Raw genomic sequence first — 18944 nt, 5'->3', positions numbered from 1 at the left:
TCCAAGGACACTCCAACTTTAGAATGTTAACTGTGGAGACAGATTAAGCTGTTTGTAGGAAAGAAGAGCAGAAATATGCTACCTTAATAAGTTAAAGAGAAAGGTCAATATAAAGTCTGATGAATGTTAAAAATGTAATCTAGAACAAAAAAGAATATACTATAAAAGAAATTATAAGCCTAAAACTCATATATATTAGCAATTTTAAATCTCTTGAAATTCAGAATTGATTATTTTTCATGTAATTTATCAAAATAATAACTAATTTCTCATAAAACAGTAGTAGGGTGCTTTGCTTTATTTTTTTTTTAAATCTTTAAGCTAGCTGGCTACATAACACATAAAATTTGATTTAAATAATTTTATCTTTATTAACATCACTGTAGTATTGTTAGTGAAAACCAAGACTATTTTTTTTACCATTTTACTTTCTTATAATTAATACATATGACAAAACTAGTTCTAAATTCAATCTTGAACATATAAAAGAACACATAGCCAATAGGAAGATAACTGAGAAAGCAAAATCAGCTTTAAAAATCAGTATGTTTTAAAATAAAGAGTTTAATAAAAGTTTAGCAACTTACTTAAATTGTTGAAAATCAAAGTTTTATTCCTAAAGTAGGGACAATATAAAGCTAGCACTTCCAAGATCATTCAGATATCAGAAGAAAGTTGTTAAGTACAGTACTGATTTAACAAGGGATTGGTCTTATGTGTATTACCCAGCACCATTACTTTCTCTGTTAAAACAATCAAAACTAAACAAATCAACTGCAAGCCTATTTATTTTTTGTTGATTTTCACAGGTGATCCTTTGATGTTGAGTTTGTCCACAAAAACATTTGATCTTCTTCCATGTTCAATGGCTGGACTTTGATGAGGTTTCTCCCTGAAAAATATAATATGAACATTAATACCATTTTTTAAATGGCCAATGGTTTACAATTCAATACAAATATGATAAAACCACTGTAATTTATAGAGAGTTTTATCTAAAAATTCAATAATAGCTTTCAAAAACACATGGGAGGGGTGCCTGGGTGGCTCAGTTGGTTGAGCGTCCGACTTCAGCTCAGGTAATGATCTCAGTCTGTGAGTTCGAGCCCTGCGTCAGGCTCTGTGCTGACAGCTCAGACCCTGGAGCCTGCTTCGAATTCTGGGTCTCCCTCTCTCTCTGCCCCTCCCCCACCCATGCTCTGTCTCTCATTCTCTCTGTCAAAAATAAATAAATATTAAAAAAAAATTTTTTAAAAAGCAAAACACATGGGAGACTATTTCATTAACATTTAAGAAAGCAACAGCTACTTTCCTGAGATGTTATCCGACATGCTAGCCACTAGCCACGTTATTTAAATTTAAATTAATTAAAATAAAATAAAGTTTAAAATTCAGTTCCTCAGTTGCCTCAGCCATATTTCAAGTGTGGTTTAATAGCCACATGTGGCTAGAGGCTACCATATTGGATGATATAGATACATAACATTTTTGTCATCGCAGGAAATCATTTCAGAAAGTTCTATTAGACAATACTAGTTTACAAAAAATGCCACTGATGGGGCCACAGATGTAAGATCATCTATAAAGAACATGTTTTCGGGGTGCCTGGGTGGCTCAGTCGGTTAAGCATCCGACTTCGGCTCAGGTCATGATCGCACAGTCTGTGAGTTTGAGCCCCGCGTCGGGCTCTGTGCTGATAGCTCGGAGCCTGGAGTCTGCTTCAGATTCTGTGTCTCCCTCTCTCTGACCCTTCCCCGTTCATGCTCTGTCTCTCTCTGTGTCAAAAATAAATAAACATTAAAAAAAAATTAAAAAAAAAAAAAAGAACATGTTTTCTCTAACAGGGACCTGGATTTCATAATCATAATTAGCACTGTGAAGTTTTTATCAACAAACTTTTCAAAGTGAGACAAATATTGTCTAAAAGTAACATGGGAGCAAATTTTCTATAGAAAATATTAGGGCTCTAAGTTCCTAAATAAGTAATTTAAAATAAAAGATGCTGGGGCGCCTGGGTGGCGCAGTCGGTTAAGCGTCCGACTTCAGCCAGGTCACGATCTCGCTGTCCGTGAGTTCGAGCCCCGCGTCAGGCTCTGGGCTGATGGCTCAGAGCCTGGAGCCTGTTTCCCATTCTGTGTCTCCCTCTCTCTCTGCCCCTCCCCCGTTCATGCTCTGTCTCTCTCTGTCCCAAAAATAAATAAACGTTGAAAAAAAAATAAAATAAAAGATGCTGGCACATGACACTCTGCACAAGGCTTCTGATTTACTTGGTACCCACTTGTCCATCGCTGGTTCTGTGAAGCCCTCCACCTTCTGCAGCAATCCTCCACTCTCTTATGGCCTAGAATAGATTTCTGTTTTAAGGCCTGGTGAAGCCTCTCTCTCTCTCTCAAGTGTAATTTTAATAGGAATTAGGTATTGTTTTCCATTTTTTCCCCAGAGAACCAAATTAAATTCTAACTCTACCATACACATTAAATGTACAAAAATCTCTAATCTTTAAGGTATGGCTTCAGCATATTTATATTTCACAGCTATTCCAAAAGGTAATCCCAAAGAAGGCTAAAGTTTTTGAAAAATTCTTCCAAAATATCTAATATCTAATACCTAATATAGGTGCAGATATTGTTTATTATACAAGTGTCTAAAAATGCATTTGCCATTGACTTGTTAGGGAAGTTTGTTAAGCCTTTCCAATAGAGCCCCTCTCCCCTTATCATATCTCTAGACACCAATATGTTCACCTGGCATGAAATATATGACTCCTACTCTATCTAGACTAAAAACTGTTTTACAAAAATAACTATAATATATCACACTTCCTTAGAAGGATTTTAGCCCCTATCTTCTGAGGCATAATTTGCTAGTGAGTTACTAGTGATACAATCTTAAAATATTATTGGTTTTTAGATACAAATTCAAATTTGTGTGGCATACTCAGATATAATGTAAAATTATTATATTCTTCACAAAATATACTGTTGATATAAACAACAGATGTTAATCAAAACTTCCTGATACAGAGGTAAAATTTCATAACTTTTCTTCTAATTCTTCTTTAAAAAGCACAATTTATTTTAGAAATAACTTTTACCTTCTTTTAAGTTCTCGGGAGCCTGAATTCTCATGACCAACACTTCGCATCTTAGGGTTTTCCACATGGCGCCACTGTCCCGCTGGTCTGTACTTCAAAATCTCATTCTGCCATTCATCATCAAAAGCGTGAGCATCACCTGAATTAAATATCAAAATAAAGGGGCAAGTATTAAGATATCAACTGTCAGTAAATGCTTTGTTTCCACATACTTGATTCTGGCTTTGTGCTTCTATCATCTAACCTCAAGATAGATGCAGGGAAGTGCTCCAAATATAAAGGTCTTTGACTCAGGGTAATACTTCCTTTTTTGTTTGTCCCTCTTTTATTCCTATTGACAATTTGGTTATTGACGATCTGGTCTTTCATGCATCTGCCTGGATATCATATTATTCCACCCAATGGACCCTTTGACCAAATCATACTGATTCACAGTCTTTTTTGGGGGGTCATCTCCTGGTGAACATGCTTTTCCTCTGTACTTGGAAACTCCTTCAATAACAAGCACTTCCTATTAACCTCACCATTTTCCTACATAACTTGCCTAACACACAAGCTTCTGTTGTCAGTTTCCTGATAGGTTGCACATCTTGACTGTCAATTTATGTTGTTATGAAGTAGGTAATCTGACTTTGATAATAACAGCTGTTAAATGGTAATACTGTTCTTCCAGATGGCCTTTATAATGTATGTGTTCTTTCACTAAATTTTTCCTCAACATGTTAATTATTGTGAAGTACTCTTCATATGTTTAACTATGACAAAACTACAAAGGTTAAAATTAAAGAAAGGTTAAGATGTAACTTCCATCTCATCGCCGAAGAATAATTTTATCAACCCAATCTTAAGAGAATTTCTTTTACTAAAATGGTAATTTAAACCCTTTATTAAGACAAAACACTTTTTGAAAATGAGAGATGAATATAACCCAAAAACTACAATGACAAGAGTTAGGACACTGAAAGGACTTCAATGCATTGAAGAATGAATATAAAATCTAGAAAATGTAAAGACTTATTTGATATATACATGATATACTATCTAACAGTACAAGGAATTAAAATCTTATCTATACAAAACTTCAAGTGTCTGCCAGTAAAGAATGGTTTAAATAAAATATGGCCTATTCAGGATAAAACTTTTAGGTAACCATTTAGAATATTTTTGAAAGACAACATCATAGGTAATTGCTTTCACAATTATAATGGTGAATTAAAATAAGCATAATATAAACTAGACAATAAAATACTAATTAAAAAAAGTTTATGTGTTTATATATACATAAAACTATTAAGAAGAAATATAGTAAAACAGTAATAATGGTTATTTGAGGTTGTGATTATAGATAATTTTAATTTTCTTCTTTCTTCATTTTTTAAATATACCCCAGAAATATTAAAAAACTCATTTTGCCTACTGACAGTCTTACCAAATGACAATTCAAAAGATTCCATTTCCAAGTATAAAACAAAAAATAAGTAACATTACCAAAACCACTGTAAAAAACAGATCTACTATGAAACAATGAATACACAATTTTATTACTTTGATAAGGTAGTCCATACACGTACTATTCATAACCTACCTCAAAAGGACATCTTATGAAATGTTTCTACAGAAAACATTCAAGTTCTACCAGTACAGCTGCTGTTTTAAGAGGAAGAATGCTACTTTCTGTGACAACTTACTTTCATTCATATTGATGAACTCTTGATTGACCTCTTCGTCTCCAGTTTTGTTGTTCTTTGACTTTTTAATGACATGAGCTCTGTCGTGAAGATGATGACCAACAGCCATTTTTTCTAGTCCACTGTCAGAATCTCTCAATGCTCTCCTAGTTTCCTTTATCTATAAAAGTGAGTTATTATTTAAATATATATAGAATATTTATAATTCTAAATTTCTCAGGACCTCTTTACCTATAGAGGTAAGACCATAAATCTACAGCTGCAAAAATACTGGGTACTCAGTTCCCCTGCTAAGTTGCAGTGAAACTGTGATAATAGTTCTCTGATATTTCCTGGACTGCTCAAAATTAAAATGTCTAGGGCAAATAGAACCAATATAATCTAACCTTTTTTTCTAAATTGTGATCAAATATTAAAACACATAACTTAATTATATAAAACTTAGTGCCTTCAACACTGTCCTTAACAAAGTAATAGTTAGGAGTACATGCTAGCATTCCTACAAATAAAGGCAACTAATTATTCAGTAGTCATGTTGATGGGCTTGAAATCTCATGGTTCCTACATATCAACTCTATGGGTCATTAGAATATTAGTGATAGCCAAAGACTATTAATAGTAGCATGGTTTGCTGTAGGATGTCTATAAATAAATTGCTTACATTTAAGATGCATGTCACTTATAGCAAGTTAAAATGAAAATGTCTGCCCTATGGCAAAAGCATCATTAAAAGGTATGTCTTCATATGTAAGAACTAAAAAATGAACTACTCACACCTATTAAATAGGCAAACCTAATTTTTTTTTTTACTGTAAGTACTAACAAGGAAGTGTAGGAATGGGAACTCATTATCAGACTTTCTGGGAGCCAACTGTTTCAATCGCTGTGTGATAGTAACTTAGTAATTTCTAGGTAAAGATGAAGGCACTCACCTCCTACAAACCAACAATAACATTCCTAGACCTTTTGCACAAGGAGACATGTATAAGATAAGTAAGTGAGAAATTAGAAATATCTATCAACAGAAAAATAGATTCAAAACTGTGGTATATTCATATTTTAGATAATATATAGAAGTCAAAATAAAGAAACAGCTGCACGTATCAACTCGAATAAATCTCAGAAGCATATTACTGAGCAAAGTCAAGTTGCAGAGGACACACGCAGCATGAACCCATTTATATAAAGTTTAGAGACCCATAAAATAATTCATTATATTGTTTTTGAAGCATATGTAAGTAATAAAGTTGTAAAAATATACATCAGAAAAAGTTCCAGATATAGGAAAATGGTTCTTTTTGGGGGAGAAAGTAAAAGGGAAAAGGAACCAGGGAGGGATGAGTGCATGGAAACTTAAACTGCATCTGTAACATTTTTGCTTAAAAAGAAAACAAAGCAAGAGACAACGTAAAGCAAATAGAGAAAAACTTTATGATTTAACTAAACTGAATGGAAGGAATATGGGTATTTATTATATTATTTTCTATATATTTTCTGTACACTTGTATTTTATGAGTTAAAAAATTCATTTACTTCAGATATAAATTAAAAATTGACACTTATTTCACAAAACAAAGACTTTTTTCAGGTCTACTTACCTGGTCAAGATGTAAAGGTAATAACAAACATCAATAATAGAAATTTACATGAAAAAGGCACCTGAGGTGGGGTTGGGGAGACAAAAATTGCCTTAAACTAAGGAAAGGCAGCTAGCATTACTGTTTTTCACAGTGATATGGTGTCTTCTCCCCCTCATCCCTACTCCCAAAGAACTGTATCAAGCTTTAATAATTAAAATATGATATAGGTGATGTATCATTCCAAATTTTATAAAGCTCCAAGAATGCTCAGAAAATACTTACTCCTCCTGGAGCCCTACGGGTTTGAGTTGAGGCCTGGAAAACCTTTGGTGGTTCATCTCCTACTTTGGAATAAGTCATAATTGAGGAAGAACTAAATGAATGTCCATTTGGATCCACTGAAAGGTGACCCTAGAGGTAAGTATAAAATGTAAATCCAGAGAGTTTAGTCAAATATGAAGACTTATGTCAGAGGATTCAGGTAAGTAACAATACTAGCTAGACATTCTACTAAGGCTATGGTGTATCCAAATAGCACCTCCAGGAAGGTCCTAATCTCCTTCCATTGTAGGTACCAATTTTCACTTTTCTTGTGAGGAATAATAACAAGTGATTCACTCATAGATCCCAAAGAGTTTGAGATCACAGACTTGTAGCTTAGATTTAAATATAAATGCTGTGCCCTGAGGCCTATGATACTATTATAGTTAGTGGTTGACCCTCGTGTGTAATTTTGCCAACAGTGAACCAACTAGCCATATACCAAGAAGTTTTACACCTCCTGTGGGTACCAGATTGCTAGATTACTAATGTCATTAATAATGCCCTAGATTTGGACATTCTGAAATGATCCTTAGATTCTAAACTGGATGACTAAAATAATATGAGTCTTCTTCATCAATATGAAGTTATTATTTTTTTTTTATGTTAATAGTACAAGTAGAAAAGTAAGAGTATTAGTACTAGCTTGTAACTATTTGGATTGCATGGATCTAATCCAGTGATTAACATCACTCCTAAAATGTCTGTTTTCAGTTTTTTAAAAAAACAATACAAAACACTAAAAATTTCCTAGGTGCTACAAATCCTTTCAAGTAGACAAGTTACAAATAATTTAAAAATCTAAATTCATATAAAATGTCCATTTACAATAGTGACCTTCAGCAGAACAAATGTTTTTGAGGTTGTTTAATTTTGAAAGTTAATTAATGCTATTTTTCAAACTCATAGTTTGTAAAATCAATTTGGTAGGTTGTGACCAGGATTTTTAAAATATGAACTAAAACAGAAAATATTGGCACACTCTGTAAATAGTATGATCATTTTCTCGCAAAACTGTTATTTCAGGTATATTTTTATAGTACACAAGTATTGTGTACTGGGTCATACTGTAAGATATATTTTTCAACCACTGTGGACCATGATTAAAAAAAAGTTGAGGAGTGCCTGGGTGGCTCAGTTGGTTCAGCGTCCAACTTCGGCTTAGGTCATGATCTCATGGTTCGTGAGTTCGAGCCCCATGTCGGGCTCTGTGCTGACAGCTCGGAGCCTGGGGCCTGCTTCAGATTCTGTGTCTCCCTCTCTCTCTGTCCATCCCCCACTCATGCTCTGTCTCTCTGTCTTTCAAAAATAAATAAACATTAAAAAATTAAAAAAAAAATTGAAAGCCACTATAATATGGGTACCAATAACTGAAAATAATGTTCTCATCAATTTTTTAGTACTTACAAAGTTTCTTTGTAATTCCTGCATACTGTTTCGCATATTTAACATCATTCGGTCCATTGCCTGAAAAGGGTTGACATCTGTACGCTACAGGATATTAGGAAGTATGTTATTAACTATATGTACAACACAAAAGAAGCAAATCAACCTTCCCAAAACAGCTGAAATTTTTTTTCTTGATTTTTGCAGTGGGATCTCATGCAGTAATCAACCAGGCAAAGATAATTTAAGGACTATACAAAAAAGTGATTTGTTAAGGAAAAAATGGAAGCATATATACAGAATCCCAAACAACCAACATATAAATAGAGAGTTGCAACACTATAAATTCATGCATACATACATGTATATATACATATACACACACATATATAAATGCATGAACATATACAGATAAACACACATTCATCAACTTTCTCAAAACACAATTTAGTTAATATTTAAATGCCGAGCAGTGTCTGGGCTGGGACAGCTCTAGAATAGAATAGTTTTCAAGTTTTTCCTTCCTCCCTCTCAATACATCAACATGCAAATAAATAAAACTTGGGTATAAGATACCAATGTCACTTCCACTAGTACAACACAGGTGACAGAAACTGCCTGAGGGTGCAGGCTGTCCTTACATCATAAGAGGATCCAAGGGATAGAGGTTAATTCACTCTACTAGTAGGCCTGGAATTTGCCACCTACCATGGAAGGCTCAGTAGGGCATTCCCTTGAAGCATGACATATGCTTCTTTAGAATAATTAAGAATTGCTCTAGAATAGTGGTTTCTCAGCCAAGATTGACTTTGACTCTCTGGGACATTTGTCAATAATTATACTCATTTTTATGTGTCACAACCAAGGAGGTGTATGACTGTCATCTACTGAGTAAAGGCCAGGGACACTGCTAAAATCCTACAAAGCACAGGACAGTCCCCTACTCCCTAGAAAAAAAATTATCTGGCTTCAAATATCAATGGTGTCGGGTTGAGAAGCTCTGCTCTACAAAAATCAGTCACTGATTTTAGTTTTTATCACTAGAACACTCACCAGAACTTAAAAAATGAAGCACACATTTTAGTGTGTCACCCAATGCATTATTTACTATTATAAAACAGAAGTGTTTGATTCAAGGAACTTCTCCACTTAAACGGGAGTCTTCTGAATTCTGTAAGGGACTATAGTTTAATCCTAGTATTTCAGTCCCTCTGGAGATTCTTTTGCTGTATGCCAAGCTGGGACTCAATAAAGAATTATCAAAGGCCTGTCTCTATCTCTGCCTTCCATTGGGTTTTTATTACTTGTAACAATGGGAAATAGATAGGAAAACTAAATTCTTCTTTAGAACTTGCACTTATCACATCAGGGAGCAAAGACACATTTGTGAGATACTGATACATATATCTTTGGGTACACAATGCACAATCTCCGTTTCAGGGATTCAACATAATTCAGGAAACATTCTGAATATTTTGTTTCAACACCAGGTTGAGAAATCAGGGCTGTATAAAAGACAAAATTCATGAGCGTTAGAAGGACTAGCCCAAGTAAGAAGACGAGAAGGAAGAAAAGATCAGATGTTTGGGTACATTCTGCCGTTTTCTCAATTCACTGTCACATCAGCCATTTAAAAATTTATCTGTACTTGCTGTGGGGTGGCCCAACACCTTGGAGTGACAAAAAGTGGGGGGTACAAATTAGAGCTAAGATTCCAGTGAGCTCCTAAGGCCTTTGGGAACTTTGAACACATGCTCTTCTCTCTGCCTGTAATGTTTTTATACTGGCTCTCAGCATATCCTCTCATGATTCAAGCATTACCTCCTCAGAAAGGCGACTGGTCTAAAGTAATCTCTGCTTCACCTTCCATCTGTCACTATATCATTACCCTGCTTCATCTCCTTTAGTGTACTTCAAAGTACTTTATCTGAAATTATTTTGTTATTTATTGCCTGTCTTCCTTCTATAGAAATAATTTCTGTGAAGGTAGGGTTATCTTCTCTGTTTTATTCACTACTATATTCTCAATACTTTCAAAATAATTCCTAGCACACAGGAGGACTCCCTAAACATTTGATGAATAAATGAACAAACTATCTCTAACTCAGCTCAAACTCATATATTCAATTGATACCAGATAAATTGTAAACCAGATAAACTATTGCCTCAAATGCAAAATATCCCAAACAGAAATGATCCTTTGACCACCCCTGTTCTCTTATCTGTTCATATGAGTATGAATGCTCTGTTCCTTAGCTCAATGGCATTCCCATCTAGCTAATTTCTCATGTCAAAAAATGGGCATAATACTTTCCTTTTCTCTCTTTACTGTTCCTTCAACACAAGAAATCCCCAAGTTCTACCCATTCACCTCTTTAACTCTCTTTCAACGAGATTATTTCTCTTTATCACCACGGCCATTACCCAAGTAGAAGCCATTAGTAATATTTCCCAGAACACTTTAACAGCTTCCTGGACTCTCTGTCTCCACTGTGGTCCCTTCTAGTCTTTCTTTCCCCTATAGGCACAATAATCTTTCAAAAATGAGAACCTGACTCTATTGCCATTTTGGTGAAAATTCATCAACTGCTTCCTTATTCTTCAGATAATATCCCCAGTTCTTACCAGCACAAAAAGAAGTCCCTGATTACCTCCGTATCTTTATCTGTATCTACTCTCCAACTCATGCTCCAGGGCCAAGTGATCCTAAACATCTTCGAGCTTCCTAGCTAACAGGTCTTTGCACATGTGTTTTCTTCTGTGTTGAACACCCTTGTTCTCCCCCTCTCCCTGCTTTTCCTGGCTAACTCCTAATAATCCTTAAGGTTCTGGAAATCTCTGATTAACTTCCACCCCAACACCACAAAATGTCTACGTACCAGGCTTTTTTCTATCTGTGCTTCCACAGCACGCTGAACTTCTTGATCATTTTACTGACAAGTGAGCAGTTATAGCACAGAGTTAATTTGTTTGTCCCACTAATAACTCTGGTGAGGAAGGACAAATATGGTATGTCAAACTTTAAGGAGACAAAGGGCTAAAGTCTAAAAAAGAAAATAAACAAACTTTTGCATAAGAGCATAGATGCGTCCAAAGGAAATGTTCTAAGGTCATGCTATTCTCTGCTACTCCTTAGACTGCCTTTAAGTATGTTAGAAACTAGCATCACAGAAAACAAAGATATAGCAGGAGAAAAGCTGGTTGCAGAGTAGCCATACTTGGACATGGGAAAGGAAAAGCAGCATGAGTAAGTTAACAACAGAGTGCTAGAAAAAGCAGCCAATCTGAGCTTCTGCAAATGTGCTCTTCTAGCTACAGTTTGGTACTTTTTTATCTTTTGGAAAGTCACCACAGCATATGGAAGTGTCCAAACTTTCAAACACAACTATGGGGATCCCTTTTGTAAATCAAATGAATATTCATCTATTAAAATGCATTTTTTCTCTTTGAAGACTGATTTTATTTATGTTGATATGACTTAATTCAGAAAAAAACATGCCTGAACACTCTAAGATCAACACATGAAACAGATTTCAGTACAAATTCTAAAAAGCCATTTTGAAATTAAGTGAAACTGCATGCCAATTCACTTTGCTTGAGTTAATGAAAAATACTTGTCAGAAAATACTGCTAAAATGGTTTGTGTCTCATGATACGAACCATACCACCAAAACTGCCAAAAGGCATAAGAGAATTCATTACCTAGGAAAAAAATCCAATTAATTTTGGTTATGATATGTATAATGATAATCCCTGAAAAAGAAAGAAATATACTACATAATCACATAGTTCTGAGCTGATAAAAATTTTAAACCATTTAATAAAAAATCCTCAACATAGATTTTAAAACTTACCTGCTTATTATTGTTATTCAAAACCATATACCACTCTTAAATATGACTGCTATATCCTATTTACCAAAAACAGTTGAAAGAAAAAGTCTTTGTTATAGATTAAGACAAACATTTCTCAAAGGAAATGCAAATTCACACCAAAGGTATAATGATTAAAGTATCATCTTTCCTTTGCTCAACTATTCCATATTTTTAAAAGATGAGTTGGGGCGCCTGGGTGGCTCAGTCGGTTAAGTGTCCGACTTCAGCTCAGGTCATGATCTCACAGTTCATGGGTTCGAGCCCTGTGTCAGGCTCTGTGCTGACAGCTCAGAGCCTGGAACCTTCTTCAGATTCTGTGTCTCCCTCTCTTTCTGCCCCTCCCTGGCTCGCACTCTGTCTCTCTCTCTCTCTGAAAAATAAATAAATATTAAAAAAAAAAAAAAGAGTTAACCTACCTATAACTGATTAAAAATAAGCAATTACCTACATTAATAACATTTCAAAAGATAAGTAGAGACATTGGACAAAAAAATTAATGAGAATCTCCCAAGAACTAATATATAGAATAAAAAATATAGACTTCAGAAAGGATCACAAACACAGATTTAAAAATATATAGGGTCTTTGATAAAAAAATGTTAAGTATAATAAATGGAATTATCAAAATTAATAGTTCACAAATTGTATTCCTCAGTAGGTACAGATAAGTAAAAATAAAATTTAGGCAGATAAATATAAAAATGAAAAATTTTCATTACTTGGAGGTTTCAAATATTGAAAGTAAAATTTGAATTTTTGGGTAAATGGTATATGTAAGGTTTTACCATCATTCAGTGATAATTTTCTCCCTATGTAAGTTATGGTGAAAAATAGAGAAAATGTGTATTTATGTTAAATTGTATAATAAATTATATCAAATGATATATATGTATACTATATATTTAGAAGAGTAATCTCCAAAGTGCACTGAATGCACAAATAAAATTTCTCTATTTCTTTTTGCTTCAAAGAAAAATATTAAATTTTTTTTATGTTTATTCATTTTTGAGAGACAGAGACAGAGTGAGAGCAGAGGAAGGAAAGAGAGAGAGGGAGACATAGAATCAGCAGGCTCCAGGGTATGAGCTGTCAGCACAGTAGCCCTATGCAGGGCTCAAACCCACAAACCATGAGATCATGACCTGAGCTGAAGTCAGATGCTTAACCGACTGAGCCACCCAGGTGCCCCTAAAAGAAAAACATTTTAGATTGACTCTGGTGCCATCACTCAATCTAAATGTCTGATGGTCACATGTCATACCTTGAATTATAAATTGCTTAATTAAATATATTTACAGATTAAATTATCTAGTTTTAAACAAAACTAATCCTCCCAAAATGGACAACTGGCTTAAAAATATCCCCATAGGAGCACCTGGGTGGCTCAGTTGGTTAAGTGTCCGACTCTTGGTTTCAGCTCAGGTCATGATCTCAAGGTTCCTGAGTTTGAGCCCAGCATAGGACTTCATGCTGACAGTGCGGAGCTCTCTTGGGATTCTCTCTCTCCCTCTCTCTTTGCCCCTCCCCCATTTGCTCATGTGCTCTCTCTCTCAAAAATAAACTTTAAAAAAAAATAAAAAATCCCCATAAAATTATCATGAACTGAAGAAAATGCTAATAATATAAATAAGAAAACAGCATAGTTAGCTTCATCTACTTTTGTAGGAGTCTCTGCTTTCTTCATAAAATGGCTGATAGAGATGACAAATGTCAAGAAATGGGCCAAAAATTTAAAAAAAATATCAAGATGTCTAGCTGAAATGTAGATTTTCATCCACCATGCTTAAAAGCAACAGCTAATGGCTCACTGCTTAATCAAAAAATTTATAATTTCATGAGAAGAGAGAGAAGCTTTATATGAATTTTGATGAAAGTTCAAATGGACTAGGATAGCTAGCATGCTCAAAAAGCCTACTGTTTTCTTGGCTGTGCTCTTTTCAGATAGTAGCAGTCTTTTCCATCTTCTGCAGTCAATTTCTATTTGTTCCTACCTTCACATCTAGTTATAAAACACTGACTTAGAAAAGTTCAAGCTGGCAGAGAGGTCTTTTGTTGCTACTGTTTGTTTGGTTTTGCTTTAATTAATTTATTTTTGCTATTACATTTAGTCTTTCACACTTAGACATACACGTGTCAAATATATACACCCTACAGGATATAAGGAGAGCCAAGCCTCACCAATATAAGTTATAAAGGCACACACACAAAAAAATGAGTCTTGGCTAAAAGAGAGGCTAAATGTTCCTTGGAAAAATCTGCTGTAACCAATTTTATAATTTATAATTATATTACAACTTATAAATTGTAATATTTTAAAAATTATTACTTCCCTAGGAAAATACTCAGTACTCTTGGCTAGCAAAGGATTTCTATACAGTTTGAACAACAAAAAGTGGATTGGTGTTAGCATTCTAAGATAGTTGATAGGATATAATGTCATTCTCCACTGGGAATAAAATTGCCACTTCTTCCTTCTTCTATAAAAGCTACAAATAGCTCATTTATGCACATAAATACAAAGTACTATATACAGCCCTATTCTTGTCTTGCTATGGTTATAGCAGATATACAAAATATTTCAATGCTCATATGAAAGATAAAATTTCAGAATGTGTTAATTGATTTTCTCTGCACTCCTTGATAATTTTTCCTTTGATCTTAATTTTAGACTTTCATAGAAACTGATAACCCTAAAAGTAAAGTATATATACATATATTTAAAATGTATATGTTAAATGTATATATTATTTATATATTTAAAATATATTTGTATATTTTAAATGTATATATATTTATATGTTTTTAAAATATATATATATTCACTAAATGAAAAAAAGAAAGTTGGAATAAAAGTAATATATATTGGAATAAGATGAAAAAGAATGTGAAATTTTCATTTAAATGGTAAATGTAGGAGTAGCTGGGTGGCTCGGTCAGTTAAGCTCACTCTTGGTTTCAGCTTAGGTCATGGTATCTCATGGTTTCGTGGGTTTGAGCCTGCACTGGGCTCTGTGCTGATGGTGCAGAGCCTGCTGGGAATTCTCACTTTCCTTCTCTCTGCCCCTCCCCTGCTCACACTGTCTCTGTCTCTCTCAAAATAAATAAATAAACTTAAAAAATTAAAAAAAAAATGGCAAATGTAATTTTATCCTTCAAACCCCTTGAAATATTCAGCCTCTCTTTTAGCCAAAACTTATTCTTTACTACATATTTATAATTTATACTGGTGAGATATGGCTCACTTTTTTCCCCTAGGTTGTGACACATATGATATGTTTATATCTAAGTATGAAAGACTTATGTAATAGCAAAACTTAATTAATAGAAAACAAAAACAAACTGCTGTGGACTTTTATTCTAGAACTGCCATTCTTAAGGAAAAAGCAAGAGAAATGAAATTAACAGGGAAGAAAGTAGTTAAGGTATGTAAACATCCTAGATTTTTTAGTTGAGTACGTTTGTAACCTCCTAGCTTTGCTCTCAGATAAGACTTATGAAAATATACTGCAGTTATGCAAGATTTTTAGATACAGTTAAAAGTTAATCTAAGTTTTGAAGGTCCAAGGAAGCCATGCAGAAGTCTGTTTTTTCCTGGTCCTATAAAGTATAACACTACAGCTTTTGCTGCTTTTTTAAAGTGGGAAAAAAAAAGTGTTGCATAGGTTAGGAAGGATAGTCCCCACACCTGTTCTAACTTAAGACATGGGAGGAAATTCTAAGATGACAACAAACTATATGCACATATGAAAAATAATGCTTTAAGTTTGGCTTATAATATATAACCCTATGGTCTTAAAGTTTTTGGTAGCACAGTGGAATTCTATAGAGTTAACAATTCATTGTCAAAAAATTTAGCTTTCCAACAGGTTCCCCCTTTTATATATAACAATTATCTCTATAACACAAACATTATTAATAGCTTAACATCATAGATATATTCTTCTGTAATAATTTTCCTCAAATTCCCATAGGACTTTCTCGCTAAGTTTAAAATAAAGAACTTACAGTCAAAGAATTTTCACCATCATCATGTCTCATGTGATTATGAGCTCTTCCTCTGCCATCAGAGATGCTGAGCAAATCTCTTCCAAAAGGTTCAGAAAAACTTCTCATCATCTGTCGCATACTTTCTCGGTGTGCAATAAAAGAATCGCTGTTGAAAATACATATAATCATTCAAGAGTAAGTGTTGGAATTTAAATAATTAATACGTAGGCAGCTAAATACTACAAAGAATTATTTTGGTCTAATATTCTTGTTGAAGAGACAAAAGAAGAGTTTAGGCAAGTAGAATTATCTCGCTAAGACCCACTAACTCATAAATACAGAAACTGTTCCATTTGCTATCTACTATAATTCATCTATATATAAATACACCTTTATTTATCCTTTATTGTATAAAAATGACAAACACAAAGTGACACATCTTGGGTAGCTTAAGCCAGCAATAAGAAAAATGGCAAAAAAAAAAAAAGGACTGGAAAATTTTGCTACCAGGTAGAGGTCATTCTAGGTAGCCACCAATATAACTTCTACTGAGAACTAATAAAGAATGCTGGCTTGGGGCACCTGGGTGGCTCAGTCGGTTAAGCATCTGACTTCAGTTCAGGTCATGATCTCATGATTTGTGGGTTCGAGCCCGGTGACGGGCTCTGTGCTGACAGCTCAGAGCCTGGAGCCTGCGTCAGATTGTGTCTCTCGGTTTCTCTGCCCCTCACCCACTCACACTCTGTCTCCCTCTCTCCCTCTTTCTCAAAAATAAACATAAAAAAATTATGCTGGCTTATTTTTTAACTCTTATTTATGAAATATGAGCATTGAGAACTATAGCTATGTTACAACACTGTAAATATACATTATCTTAATAGTCAAAGCTACAGATCACCTTTATGAGGCTAACTTTTGTTTCTAAGAACTCTTAAGTTCTTAGAACTCTTTTTTTTTTTTTTTTTAGTTTTAGAGAGTGAGACCATTCATGAGAGGGGGAGAGGAGCAAAGGGAGAGACAGACAGAATCCCAAGCAGGCTCCACACTCAGCGTGGAGCCCGATGCAGGGCTGAATCCCACGACCCTGGATCATGACCTAAACCAAAATTAAGGGTCGGACGCTCAACTGAATAAGCCACCCAGGCGCTCCTGCTAAGAACTCTTAATATCAGAAATCACCGCATAGTAAAAATATTTTCTAGTCTTAAGATAGCTGTTCTCAAACTTTGAAATTACCAAGCAGGTAATGAGGTTTGAAATGCAGATTTCTGTCCTCCCAACCCCCCCCCCCCACAACATTCCAATCACATTTATTAGTTCTGGGTGTGATTTGTGGACATGCATCCCTGGTGATCTTAACTCAAGCAGTCCTTTCACCAACCTTTGAGGAATAGTATCCTTTCTGTGTACACAGTACCCAAATTATTAGAACCCAAGCCTGCTTTCTGAACCTGTTTCCATAGCTGTAAAATGAGGATAATATTGCACATCCCTGTTGCTGAGATTAAAGTATGTAATCTGAAGGCACAAAGTACAGTATCTAGCCCATATAATATGTTAAATGTTAATCTCCCTTACCTTCTCCTCTTCTTAGCCCATGTATGAATGCTACTTCCTATTATTCTATTATTAATATTAAATACCTCTCATTGAGAAAAGATACGTATTTTATTTAAAAATACATAGAGCAATAACCATGTTCCAGGCTGTTTTCTATTTGTATAAATATCAGTGTTCTTAATCTGATGTTATCCCAATCACCCCAAGTCCCATCCAAGAATGTAAAATTTTAGGGGTACCTGGGAGGCTCAGTCGGTTAAGTGTCTGACTTCGGCTCACAGTTTGTGATCTCAGTTTGTGAGTTCGAGCCCTGTGTCGGGCTCTGGGCTGACAGCTTGGAGCCTGGAGCCTGCTTTGGATTCTGTGTCTCCCTCTCTCTCTGCTCCTCCCTGTTCATGCTCTCTCTCTCTCTCTCTCTCTCTCAAAAATAAACATTAAAACATTATTTTTAAAAAGAATGTAAAATTTTATTGCCTTATTATAGTGGTTTCTTAACTTCATTTCAGTTTGAAAATCACTGACCCACTGGTCACTTCCTTACTGCTCACTCTAGAAGTTAAGGCATGGGGCGCCTGGGTGGCGCCGTCGGTTAAGCGTCCGACTTCAGCCAGGTCACGATCTCGCGGTCCGTGAGTTCGAGCCCCGCGTCAGGCTCTGGGCTGATGGCTCAGAGCCTGGAGCCTGTTTCCGATTCTGTCTCCCTCTCTCTCTGCCCCTCCCCCGTTCATGCTCTGTCTCTCTCTGTCCCAAAAATAAATAAACATTGAAAAAAAAATTAAAAAAAAAAAAAAAAGAAGTTAAGGCACATCACCACTGGAGTGCACTTTAACAAGGCAATCTTACTCTTGCCTGTAGTCTGTTGGAGCCCCCTAATAGTTTGTCCCCCTTTCAGACTTCCCCACCTTAGTTTCATCCTCCTGGGGTTACCCTTCCCACTTCTCATTCTAAACTCCAACCTTCTAATGTCATCATGAGGAAGCTCAAAAATTCTGTCTTCCTTCAGTAGCCTCAGGCAGAAAGAGGTTTCCTTTGAATTGTGCAGTATTTGTATACATAACCCTATCTCAAAGGAGCTCAGATTGAGTCATATTGTTTTAACCTTGGAGGTTAAAAAAATAATAATAAAAACTTCAAGTGCAAATGATTAGTAAACCACTCAACTGGATTATGCTTATGTTATAAAAGAGGTTTTCATTTTAATTCAGCTTTGTTTAGGTTTAATTTAAATATGAAATTTATCCATTTTAGTCATACTGTTTGATGAATTTTGAAAAATGCATATAGTAACCACCACCACCACAAAGGTGTAGAACATTTCTACCCTCAATGTTCCATCCTGCCTCTTTGCAGATAATTAGCTCCCTCTAACCCTAGTTACCACTGACAAACTTAAAAAAAAAAAAAAAGATAAAGAAAGCCTATTTATTTATTTATTTTGAAAGAGAGCAAGTGG

General features: G+C 34.8%; 1 protein-coding gene across 2 annotated transcripts; it reads right to left on the bottom strand.

The window, feature by feature from the left end:
* Positions 1 to 642: 642 nt before the first annotated feature.
* Positions 643 to 16093, bottom strand: MLF1 (myeloid leukemia factor 1). 2 transcript variants are annotated; one of them, XM_047100027.1, is made up of 6 exons: positions 15950 to 16093; positions 8091 to 8174; positions 6645 to 6773; positions 4783 to 4942; positions 3095 to 3233; positions 643 to 892 (listed from the first exon to the last, which is right to left on the bottom strand). In XM_047100027.1, the coding sequence occupies exons 1-6, from the start codon at positions 16067 to 16069 to the stop codon at positions 787 to 789; spliced, it is 738 nt and encodes a 245-aa protein (XP_046955983.1). In that variant the 5' UTR covers positions 16070 to 16093; the 3' UTR covers positions 643 to 786. The 2 variants fall into 2 exon arrangements, with proteins under 2 accessions (XP_046955983.1, XP_046955984.1); XM_047100028.1 differs by having other exon boundaries at positions 804 to 888.
* Between the last annotated feature and the right edge of the window lie 2851 nt (positions 16094 to 18944).

This window comes from Lynx rufus, unplaced genomic scaffold (assembly GCF_022079265.1).
Source record: "Lynx rufus isolate CCGP_SWC_20201006 ecotype Redwood Valley unplaced genomic scaffold, mLynRuf1.p SCAF_5, whole genome shotgun sequence".
Taxonomy (NCBI): domain Eukaryota; kingdom Metazoa; phylum Chordata; class Mammalia; order Carnivora; family Felidae; genus Lynx; species Lynx rufus.
This window is presented reverse-complemented; position numbering and strand designations above follow the sequence as displayed.

Excerpts from the sequence above, each read along its gene's own strand:
- MLF1 (XM_047100027.1), bottom strand. The coding sequence starts at position 16,069 with ATGCGACAGATGATGAGAAGTTTTTCTGAACCTTTTGGAAGAGATTTG. Across the intron at positions 6,774-8,090 it reads AGGAATTACAAAGAAACTTT|GGTCACCTTTCAGTGGATCC; the intron begins GTAAGTACTAAA and ends ACTTACCTCTAG. Across the intron at positions 893-3,094 it reads TCCCGAGAACTTAAAAGAAG|GGAGAAACCTCATCAAAGTC; the intron begins GTAAAAGTTATT and ends TATATTTTTCAG.